General features: G+C 38.5%; 1 protein-coding gene across 4 annotated transcripts in view; it reads right to left on the bottom strand.

The window, feature by feature from the left end:
• The window catches only part of myo6b (myosin VIb), a 47,628-nt gene extending 35,246 nt beyond the window's left edge, over window positions 1–12,382 (bottom strand). For all 4 annotated transcript variants that reach the window (XR_006253090.1, XM_043263712.1, XM_043263711.1 and 1 more), the window contains exons 1-6: window positions 12,239–12,382; window positions 5,325–5,466; window positions 2,611–2,680; window positions 2,442–2,515; window positions 716–845; window positions 479–584 (exon numbers count right to left, since the gene is read on the bottom strand). Coding sequence is in view for 3 of the 4 variants with exons in the window: in XM_043263712.1 (XP_043119647.1) it covers window positions 479–584; window positions 716–845; window positions 2,442–2,515; window positions 2,611–2,680; window positions 5,325–5,441 (497 nt within the window). In the remaining variant the exon portion in view is untranslated. The remainder of the gene's footprint in view (window positions 1–478; window positions 585–715; window positions 846–2,441; window positions 2,516–2,610; window positions 2,681–5,324; window positions 5,467–12,238) is intronic.
• Window positions 12,383–12,766: the final 384 nt, after the last annotated feature.

The following is a 12,766-nucleotide window of genomic DNA, read 5'->3' on the forward strand; positions in this document are numbered from 1 at the left end:
CCTTACCCTACCATTCCAACATTTTCGGTCAGAAAGTTATTAGTCAGAAAATGCATTTGATCAAAAAAAGAAAACATTCTATTTTTAACAATAATGGTTTTCCATTTTAATAATGTGTTAAAATGAATTTATGCCTGTAATGGCAAAACTGAAATTTCAGCAACATTACTCCAATCTTCAGTGTCACATGATCCTTTAGATTTTGTGATATATGGAACATATGGAATTATCACGCAATGGTTTTTATATTTTTGAACATTTCATAGGCACCATAATATTTATATTTATATACATCACAATTACAATGTCTAGAAAATATATTTTATCTACATTATACATTATACCTAAAAAGAAATAATATCCTTATTTCACCACCACTTCCAGGTATAGCAAAAACGACTAAATTTGGACTCTGTATGCATGTAAAAAATATAATTTGAGATATATTATTCATTCCACGAATAGACAGTTATCATACCTGAGAACAAACTTTGTGTTTTCTGTTTTTCCAGCACCAGATTCACCCGACACAATGATGGACTGACTCATCTTCAGAACTCTCATGTCTCTATAGGCTTTGTCCGCTGAGACGGAGACAGAGAGAGAGACAGAAGTGTTAAAATCGCTGTCAACACTGTAAAAACAACTACAAAAGAGGGACTTAGAACAGAATCCTCAAGTGTCCTATTACACAGACTTTCATGTGCCCACTCACCGATAGCATAGACATGAGGGGGAAGTGTCCCCAAAGAGCGTCCCTGATAGCTCTTAATGGTCTCTGGGGAGTAGAGTTTAGGGATGTCAAAATATGGGTTCACGGCAATCAAGATGTTAGCCACAGACGTCTGAAATAAAACACGCACATGATGAAATAACATTTGAAATGTTCATAGTTATGTGTGCGATTTTGTATTTGCAGTCATCCACATTTTGGACAAACAGATCAGCGATTGACATCCCAACAATGGTTTTAACCGCTGTCATTATTAGCCTCGTGCTTTCGGGTTAGCTGTGCTGTGTGGAGCATCGCTACCTCACAGGACCTAATTAAGTGCATTGGGCAACTTGATAGCGTCTGGGCAGGATTAGCTGGGTCATCTGAGACGTGCAGTCACACTAGGGCAGGGTCCGGGCCGTCTCCTGACAGGCTCGGGCGCTGTGCTGATGAGCGGACGCTGACAGCGGGACCGTCGTCTCTCAGATGAGAGGCTAATAAGGGCTACTGGAGCACGACAATAACATGCCCATCAGCTCTGTACCTGCAGGCATGCCTGCCAATGAGATCTACGGGGTTTAGCATGAATCTGAAGGCCCTTCACTGCCCTGAGGTGATTGTTAAGCAAAATAGTTGAATGCGTCATGCATTTTTTAAAGATTTAAAGCCCCAGATCTGTAAAGAATTGAAGTGTAGTTTCATTAAAAGTATTAATTATTTAGGAAATCAACATGTTCAGGTTCTGAGTGTAATTTAAATGCTTAACTTAACATGCAGAGACAACAGGTTCTGTGATGCTTTAAAACCTTCGGTCTGTTCATTTGAGTACCCAAACCTGCCCAAACACAGCAGCACTGGCTCAGACAACGGTATGAAATATATCCATTCATTTCTGCCCTAAAAAGTCTTTGCTGAAGAGTTATAAACCATATAAAATGATCCAGCTATGAGGTAAATCACATCACCATCACAACTTATAAAATACAGTTGTTTTTAAAATTGAGATATGTTGATATTTAGTGCTATCAAATCAATTAATCACAAACAATCCAATATATATATATACATATATATAAAAAACTTGACCGCACTGATAAATATATATTAGGTTCATGGCAAAGTATGCATTATTTACAAATATGGTACAAATGACAAGGAGAGCAGAGACATTCAATTCACTGAAGAGATATTCTGACGTGATTTCCTCTTTACAGAATCATGGGTAATGTAGTTATCAGGACGTCATCAGGAATTCTGATGCTAATGGACTCTTTGAAAAATAGGCTGCAAAAAAAAGGAAGGCCGGTGGCTTCAACAGCAGAATCAACCATTGGTTAACAAACTTGGAGCTCGCAAGAGGTCTGTGTTTAAAGGTTTATAAATAATGGTTAAAAATCAAGTTACATATGGTGAAAATTAATTACATTTTTACTGGCCGTACACTGTAGATTTAATTTTGTCAAGCAAGTTAATCAAAGTTTAAATAAATGTTTAGTTAGATAATAACACCGCATGCAGTCTGGCACAAACGTCGCAAGCCAACTTTATCGCCCCCTTGAGTACTGAGCTTCATTACTGCCAAAATAGCTGCAAAATTAAGTCTTTAAAGTTGGACAGTGCTTATGTTTTAATTTGGATACATACTTGTGTATTAGCATAGTTTGGGCCTTGGAAAAGGGCACAGACATGGTGGAAAACAAGAACTGAGAACAGGAATTTGACTTACATAGATCAAGTCTTTGCTGTAACGGACACGGATGTTGTTCAGAAGAGTAGCCTCATTTAAATACATAAGAGAACCTGGAAATAAATATGCAGAATTAGAACATCATTGAACATCATAAGCTAAGATATATTACACGATGCTAATGGCTGATAATAAGTTACACGCTTACAGTTGTCTTCAACATGTTTGTTCACATCGTCCTCTGCAGGAAAGACTTGATTGATAGGAGCCAGGAATGTCTGCAAAGTCGAAACGAACACTGTCAACTTCGTGACCTCCGGCCAAATGAAAAACCTGGCCTACCGACATCCGCCCGCGCTGACCTATTTCACTATTTATCCATATTGTTAAAAGCGTACAGCGTTTACGACCACACAGAAGATTAATGGGACAAAAAACAAGTAGATGATGGCAGCCGTTTGTTCTCTCATTTCCGACTCTGTCTGGTTACTTTCAGCGAGGTGTATAGCTATAAACACTCAAGGTCTTCATACATTACGACTGTGCAAATGACACCGAAGAGCGGTGCTAGGTCAGCCGTGATTGATTGTGTCTAATGGCGGACATAATGTGGAGAAGAAACAGTAAAGTCATGTTAATGTGAAAGGTGAGAACATAAGCTGCGAAATCCATTACATGACACATTACAAGACACCCAAAACTGCCCATCACACCGGTGCGTTATTCAGAGCGAGATGAGACAGGCTGACCTTTGCCAGAAAGCCCAGCTCATCCCTGCTGACTTTCCTGCTTTATATTATTCCACTCCCTCACTTTTATAAGCCATTTACATTAGGAAAGTTATTATCTGCCTCAATGTCATGGGTATCATCTACCTCTTTGACCCTAAAAAAAACACACACAACCTTGATGTATTCAAGTGGTAACATCTCATTAATTGTTTATCTTTGTTTAATAAAAGTTAAAGTGCCAATAAAAAAAGAGGGTTAATTATAAAGAACATAAAACATATAGCTTTTAATATTATATATTATTTACCTTACAAATATGTTCTTTACATTCATGTTGGTTTTGATATTTTTTTAAGAACAATTTTATGATTTTTTTAATGAAATGTGACAAGGTAAAAATGTTTCATAAAAAGTATCATTTATTAATTTATTTTAAAGGCTTACTCAATCACTTCATGACAAAATGTTCATTCTGGGGTGGAGTAACCCTTTAAGAATTCTATTTTCACACATTGCACCACAAGACATGTTACAACTGACTTGAGACTTGAGTCATGAGACTGTCAAAAAACTGTCAAAAATCCATTCAGCTGATCTCCGGTTCTGGTGGTAGCACTTTTAGCTGCAGCTTAGCATTGATCATTAAATCTGATTAGACCATTAGTATCGTACTCAAATGACCAAAGAGTTTCAATATTTTTCAGTATTGAAAAATTGCCATTTTCTAGGCCAATATGGCTTGGAACTATACTCTCAATCCGGTGTAATAATCAAGGAACTTCCCTGCCATACCATAGGTGCAGCAGGTGCAATATTACCCAGGTGCTCCACATATTCCTAGAAAATGGCAACTTTTCATTTTCTGTCGGTCTTACGCGATGCAACTAAAGAAGAGTCATGTTTTAAATAGGAAACATTTTTGAGCATGATGCTAAGGGTCTAATCAGATTCAATGATCTAAGCTGCAGGTAAAAGTGTTACCGCCAGACCCAGAGATCGGCTGAATGGATCTGAAAAAGGTAATACTCAACTGTTTAACTCTAGGGCAGTTGGAAAATTGAGCCCATCTTCAAAAATAATGGAATGTTCCTTTAATCAAGATGACGTCCCATCCTTTTTGCACTGACATCTCTTCTCTGATGACATGTGCTCCAGGATGAGGGATGTGACAATAATTAATTCCCTTCAGCAACGTGTCACTCACAAGACATCAGAGCAATTACCGAATGACAACAATCTAATCAATTCCCCAGGACAAATTATTATTATTATTATTAAATAATAAGAAATAATATTTTGAATTAATATTAGATTAACCCTAACCCTATTTCATGAAACGCTTTTGGAAAGAAACAACCGCGCACTTACTTGAGCAAAGACTATTTATTATCCAGCATTCTGGCTAGTAGCCTTTTTCAAGGTATAGTTTCACAGCACATTAAGAGTAGTACAAGTAGAGAAGCTATTCATTCTGAAAGCTGCACCTCTACAGGTGTGCGTCTGCTTTACCTCATTCAATTTCATGGACCCCTTACCCCTTGCGTGCTTTAAGTCACTGCATCTGCAGTATGAAATGCATTTTTAACACATTTCAGAATAAATTGAATAGATCCATGAAAAACGGATGCCACATCACGAATTACAGTTCCTAAAATACGCCTTGCGCCACTCTTAAACAAGAGATATTACATTATTTAGTTCAATTTCAGAAATATCACACGCAGTGCTGCATGCAGTCTCTAAGGATGTGTGAAGCAGCCGAGACACAGGTGGCTTTTTTGTGTCTAATGAACCTACCCTGAGTGTAACGTGACCCGCGCACCTACAGCAGGTAGAGCTCATTACTTATTCAAAGCCCCCGTAAGCGACACCCTTGCATGGCACAGCACTATTCCACATACACATGTTCTCACATTTTACCTATTGCTCAGATACCCGAAGGCCTTTTGTACGCATCATGAAGTTAATCAAGCGTGTGGTGGGAGAAACGCTGATCACATGATCGCCTGAGGTACTCTGGTCTCAGTGGACAGATAGTTGCTAAGCACCTTTGATGCCCTAGGCTAAGTTTTCCATCGTACGAACACATGAGGCATGACAATACGGTATAAAATCAATGGGCGCCACCTGCTTGGTCACTGTTTAAATGCTAACAGGATGCTTTGCAAGGGCAGTAAAGCTGTCGTCTTACCTTTCCTCTCTGATTGAGAAGTTCTATGGTGAGCGCATCCGTACCGATGTCCACTATCATGCCCAGCTGGAACCCGTCGGTTGGGTGGGGCGCCCACACAGGCTTCCCATCCTCCATTGCACCCCGCAACTACACCGAAGCTCTAAAACACACACACACACACACACAAGTTTAAACACAGACTTGGCTGGCAGCATGCAAATCTTGTCCAACAGACAAGTAATTGTTTTGTTTAGCACAAACCATGTGACTTTAAACAAAACGTCTTTCGGAATGCTGCGAGTGAAGGCTGACAAGGTCATCTCTAGTACAGACGATAGTAATGAAAATAACAAAACAACTTGGTACATCAGCCACTTCAAGGTGTTGAAGAAATGCAGGCTGAAACTAGATCTCTGAAGACAATACGAGTGGAGCTTTCTCATGCAAATCTCGCTCATGCAGCGGTTGCTAGAGAATTGTTAGTGTGGGAGATTGCTAGGTCATTCATAGGCTGCGTTCCACTCCACTTTTAAACATGTACTCGCATACTTCCCTTTTTGAAGTGCGTACCACTTCGTGAAATGGAAGCGGGAAGTTTATATGGACCTACCCTTGACCCCTCGATTTTGACCAAGGGAGCGAATCTGCTTTATTTGTACACTTCAGGCCTCTCAATATACCACAGTGCAACACGACTGTGACGTCACTGCAGATGACGTTTAATAAACATGTCTATATACATGGGTCAAACACGTCAAGATGTCTGCATCCAAATAAATTCACAAAACTCATTTTATGTTCATAGAAGGCCCTTTACATGTAAACAAAATGTACATGTCTTTTAAGGTTTTAAATGAGTTTTTGGAGAATAAAATGTCAAAATTTGCTTGAAATAATGTTCTTACTTTAGAATAAGGATTTATATCAAATTTTGTGTTATAAATGAGTAAAAAAAACCTTACTTACAGTTGGACAAAACCTAGGAGAGCGGCAGATAAAAAAATAAATAAGTAAAAATCACAACAAATTAGCATTTGGGGTAAAGGTTCAATGCTGGGTTTGCACACTGTCATGATTCAGAACTGCAGACAGATTGTTATGCCATCTTTCCACCATCCCTGACATTTACATACGATTTTTGCATTTGCCCCCTAGTGGCAGATTATGCAGAACTGTCATAATTGTCATGAAGAAATTGTTACTCTCTGCTAGGGGTGGTCAATATACCTGTAGACACAATTAACCAGTAGAAATGTTAGAAAAACAAAACAAGTAATTTTACTCGGTTTAAATAACAGCACATGAACTAGTAGCTCAGAGCATGAGCATTGTTTTATTGGCTTTAGTGAGAGAAAATCTCTTACCGCTCCTGGCTAGATCACTCTTGTAACTTGACTGAGAAATTTTATTTGCATTTGACACTTTAAGCTAAAAACCTATGACCAAGGCTTACGCCATTCCCTACAGCTACAGTAAGGCTACTTTCAAAATTGATATTTTAGTTCAAGTGTTGGTAATTCACTCCTCACACGTGCGGTCTTGACTAGAATACATCACATCCTGTCAGGTGGTCACATATGCAAAACCTGAAATAGGGAGGCACAATATTATCGGACTGATATTGGAATTGGCCAAAAATGGCTTTAAATGTAAAAATCAGCATCGGCTGTATGATAAAGTAAACTATAAACACAGTTGTAGAGCTATCTGAGTAGCTGGAAGTGCTAGTGTGTTCTGTGGGGTGGCTAGGCCTTTTCAAATATTTATTTGCTGGCCTAAATCAATGCTTTAAGATATGTTCTTACTAAGATCAAGCATGTCTGTCGCTTTAAAGATGGATTCTGATTGGCTGTCAATGTATCGTTTATCAGCTGGAAAATTTTTTTAAATTGCTCTGAAAATGATTCCAACAATTTAATTTCTCTGTGCCTTTATCGTTATCGTTGTGGTGTGGAATCATTCACCAATATTAAAAAACTATTTTTATAGAACTATATCTTTTTCGTTATCGTGCTTGGTGTGGACAGGGCTTAACTTAAGTCTCACAGAAGTACATGGATTCTTCATATCATGCATTTTTATTTATTGGACGCCTACAGAATCATGAAAATACCAAGGGCACGCAGGAAAATATTAAACCGATCGCTTTAAACTCAAAAGGTGCTTTGATACATACTCATGACCCAGTTCAGGCAGTTGGAAAGGCATCTGGTTATTTAGGCCACATGTTAACTTGACTCTTTTAAAAAGTGAATTAAGTCAGCATACAGAAGTCTAGGATCCCCACAAGTAAGCCCTAAAGCATATGAAAATTTTTCTCATTTTTAAATCATCTGCAAGTTCTAAAGGGGTCATCGGATGCCCATTTTACACAAGTTGATATGATTCTTTAGGGTCTTAATGAAAAGTCTACAACAAACACCTTTACCCACTCAAAAGCAGCTCGGTTTTCATCAAGCCATTTTAGTCCACGTTTCTTTAATGCTAACAATCTCTGCTGACCCTGTCCCTCTCCTCCGTGGGATGACAAGAAGACTCTAAAAAACTGCTCTAAGCACAAACATTAGTAATTGTGATGCCTGCCTTAGCATACACCACTATTGTCTGATTGGTCTCATAATATTACAAAAGGTAAAAATGTGTTCTTCTATGTAGGCTAACAATGTTTTGGAAAATTAGGACAAATCCTTAGACAAATGTGCCATCTACCGTGACTGTGGTTCAAGGACTTGTCATTCCAACAACAGTTATGATTATTTTAGTCTCCTGGCTTGTCGCTTCATATGTTTTTTTCGATGATCGTGTTATTCCCTTCAGGTATAGGCTTATCCTGTAATAGCAGATTGACGCTTCTGCTCTCTGAGCCATCTTTATCTGCACAGACTCTCCTCTTGAGAGAACAGTTGGTGGCCCTATCTGATCTCACTCTGATCCTACAATAAACCATAGACTTCTTACAGTGTTCAATATAATTCCCTATTTAGATCAGGTGATTTATCTGAAGCACCGGATGACATCCGGTAAGATCCGCGATACCCGCCGAGGGCCTCAGACCGCACGACCTGTAACCGAACTGCCGTCAAAGTCTACAAAAGCAAGAACGGCGTCACAAGGGCGTTATTACACCTGACGACAAAGGTACAGCACTGATTCACGTCAAACAAGTCTGCTGTGCGAGTGAGGCAGGACGTGATCGCCGCTCCAGGTTCGGTCCGGGGCAACATTTCTCATTCTCTGGCACTCTGACGATGGCCCGGTCCCAAGAGTTCCCCGCAGTGCAATTATCAATTGTCAAGCATGCTAACTAACCTCATTATATGCTCAGAAGCGTATGTGTGCCAATCAGTCGAGTCTCACATGAGTCTTTTGAAAAGGAACAAAGACTTGGCGAGGGTATACGCTTCTGTTCTGCAGCACTGCTCATCAGAAAACTATCTGGCAAGTTACTGCTCACATAATGCTCGATTTTGCGCTGGATCAGTCTTGGGAAAATGAGATGCACTAAAACATAACGATCTGTTGATTATGTTCGTCTTTGTAATGTCTTTTTAACACGTACTCGTAAATGTTCTGTACACACAACTGCGGAGCACCATTAAACCATTTGGCCAGTTAATGAATCCTTGAATTTTCCATGAGAATGTTCCTATGGACATTTCCATGAATAATGGAGAAGCATAAAAATACTTTTTATGGAGACTTAAATAAAGACTGCTTTAAAGCCAATTAAACTTTTGGGGTGAGCCGATCGTTTAAGAGATATTCGTATCTAGAGGAAAAAAAATAAATAAAAAAAGAACATATTCAAATCAAGGAATCACAAAAACAGAAATATTATTAATAATGAAATACCAACTTCATTAATCTTACCCATTTAAAATATATTATACACAAAACTTTCATAAATATTTGTGAACTTCGGAGCAGTTCATTGTTTTTTTTTGTTTTTCTTAAGCTACCGTAAGATCAGGATAATTCCTTACTGATACATGCTATGATAACACATTAAATATTAACACAGAAACATGCTATTTATCAGATGTGACCACAGTGGAACAGGAGAATTTTAAAGACAGTCCAAAGTTCATGTGGCACAATGCCCTTCACTTGGGTTTTTAAATAAGATCCGGCTGTTATACAGTATTATTGTTTCCATGGTAAATCATTCTAGCTACCAGATAATAATGTTCATAACTCAATGGCTCAAACGATTCCCGAAAAGGAAGTGCCAAGTTAATTACAAAAAACAAAAGTGTAATATTTATCAGGATGAAATGCGGGTAACCTAGATGTATGCTCATGCAGCAAATGTTACAGATCTTTCTAACGATGACAGTTACTTTCAAGATTATTATTCATCACCCTATCTTACATCGGTTCTGACATAAACTTAATCATAATTTTCTTACGCAACATTTCATTTTGATAAAAGCTTTATAATTATGTCACAATGATGGCACTGCATTAGACACACAATAAAAACATTTTATGGCTATATTCTGCGCAGATGGCCATAGAAAGAGAAGGTCGGCTCTGTTGAAAATGCCCGAGAGACACTGAAACAAATGATACGGAGATAAAAAAAATAAACTCAGAACCTTTAAAATCAAGTTGCATAGCAACGTGCGCATTTTGGTGAAAAAAAAAAAAAAGCAATGCCCTTTTATATAAAATATAATAAAATGGCTGCGTGTCCGCTAATGAACACGAAATTGTTTTTAAAGCGTACTTGGCATTGAAAGCCTGGCTAAGATACAATCTCTTCCACAAGAATCAACAGATCCAAAATAACAACAAAACTGTGAGAAACACTCCACGTCCACATTACTGTGACAGTCAACAACAGACATTTCTTTTCCCACGTTTTTTGGCATCAGATAAACTATCCATCTATCTGAAGCTGCGTGTTTACAGTGAGATGGTCAGAGAGAGATGAGCAATTGCACGTGTTTGTGTGCATGCTGATGGCAGCCGTGCAGACGTCGTCGTGTGCAGTGGTTAGGGGTCAAAGGGCTGCGAGTTTCCTGTAGCACACATACTGTATCCCTCCCCCTTCTTCCTCTGCTCCTGCTCTCTTTATAGCCAGAGGATATGAAAAACAGGACGCAACAGGATGCAAAGAGGCCAGCGTCGATGGGACTTCCAAAGCCAACATTTTCCTGTGCTTTTGCTGGGTTGTATAAATATTCAAACGAGTGTTTTAATATTCAAGAACTGAAGAAAAAAAAAAACTTAAGCAAGCCAAATGTTACTAGCAGGTTTCTAGTTTGAAATTAAAACCAACACGCTTTTCAAAAATCTAATTCCTGATCATCTTTAATTTAGGAAAGCCATTACTTTGGTGATCAGTTAAAATACATTTTGCGTAATTGTGTGTCCTCAGCAGGGATGGGGAACATTTCTTCTTTGTACAAAAGGCACGGATGTCATTTATGAAAATACAGCCCAGCTGTGAGTGAGTGCGTTTTATTTTTTCCTATCAGGGTCATTCCATAAAGTAGACTCCTTTTTCATTTGAAAATGTTTGAACAATTTAAATCATAAACGTAAAATAAAAAACAGTTCATTTTGCTGCTTGATATTGAAAATTGATGTGTCCTATCATGTTAATTTAATGTATTTTCTTAATTATGAACACACTGGTTTGTAGTGCAAACTATTTTATTGCCTACTGCAAATTGCATTTTTCCTCATTATTTATCTGTAGGGTCTAACGAACTGGAAGCCTATACACACACACACACATATGTGTGTGACATTTTAGTTAAATTCAGGTAATACACCACTAAAAACTAAATATGGAAAATTTCATAATGGATTGCATTGCCGTCTTTTGTTTTTGTTTCTTTTTTTACATTACATATTAGACATGTCATTCATATTTTTATACATATATATTTTCATGTGACATATCATGATTAGTGTTAAACAAATCCAAAATAATATGGTATGTTAAGGTTTTTATTTTTCTGCACACACACACACACACACACACACACAATACTTGCTATCTAACTGAATATGCTTAATATTTAATATCACATTTTTTTATTTAAAAAAAATGATTCAATGAGCAACTTTCTGATTTGACTACACCTGTAAACTTAAATACGTTAAGTTGAAAAATTTGTCAAACATGGTGCAATTTAAAACAAAAATGTATATTTATATACTAAATATGAATATTCTTAAATGAATACATTGTATATTGCAAAACATTTTTCTTTGTTAGCGTTTAAAAACGCCCTATAATCGCACGGAGTAAAAGCTTTTCACTATTGAAGTCACTGTTCACACACATTTCGTGGAATGACCCAGGAGGGATTATAAAGGTGGAACCATTATGTTTAACCAGAGCAGCCGCGCATGCGCAGACGCTGGAGTTTACAGTCACCTAATACATCGCTAAAAGCATCCATCGTTCGCGTGAATGAAACACGACTAAATAACGTTAACTCGGCTCTTTGGATCACAAAAGTTAAAATCTTTAACGATACATAAAACCAATCGAGTCTCCACGACACACAGCCGTTATTCATTGTCTGGAAAACTTTGGTTGGACACATAACTGATCACAAAACAAAACAAACGTCTCTGAAAAACCAAATAATATACGTTAAGCGAACCGAATGCCAAATTACGAGTAAATATAACGGTCTCTGACAGACGAGAAGTTGCGAGAAGTGTTACATTTGCAAACAGCGCGCAAAAGTCACACTTTAAATACCGCATTTCAATAGAAAGGTGATTGTCACTAAAACCAGCCGTATGCGAAATTCACCTGGCGTCTGTTAATTATCACGAGTCATTTATTAGCAGCATGCTAGCTCGCCACTGTAAAACCAATTAAACATAACTTAACACCAAACAACAAACAAACCCCTAGCTGCTCTTAACAGAAGCCAGGCAGCAAATCAAGTAAAGTCACTCACATTATCTGTATGTCGGGTGAGACTCGCTGTCTTTATGGGCAGAGAAGCGACGGACTGTCCAGGCTAGCGGTGACAGATTCCCTAGATGTTAAATATTCCCTTTTCAAAGCCGCTGTCCTTCCTCTAAGTGTGTCCGGCTTCGGACTGAAGTCCACAGGAATAACAGCGACCTCAGCGGTGACACGGTAGCTGTGACAGGACGCGGGCCGTGTCTCAAAACACGCAGCGCTGGCTATCTATACAGCTTTTAAAGGGCGCCATACGGTAGACGCGTGCGGCGTCTTTGGCCGTTACATGAACGCGCCGCAGTTTTGCACCTCATAGGCTCGCGCTGAAGCAACTTTGCATATGTGCTGCCCAAAGTGCTGCCTAGGTAGGGCGCTCGCTAGGGTTTTGACACACCGCCACATTCATCCGTCTAACGCCTAAAATAACATGACTTTTAACACGCAGGCGACACCGTTTGTTTGCTGTACAAGTAGATTTATGCGTAAAAGCGGAAAGTAGAAAAGTATGTCATGATTGTGT

This window comes from Puntigrus tetrazona, chromosome 17 (assembly GCF_018831695.1).
Source record: "Puntigrus tetrazona isolate hp1 chromosome 17, ASM1883169v1, whole genome shotgun sequence".
Classification (NCBI taxonomy): Eukaryota; Metazoa; Chordata; class Actinopteri; order Cypriniformes; family Cyprinidae; genus Puntigrus; species Puntigrus tetrazona.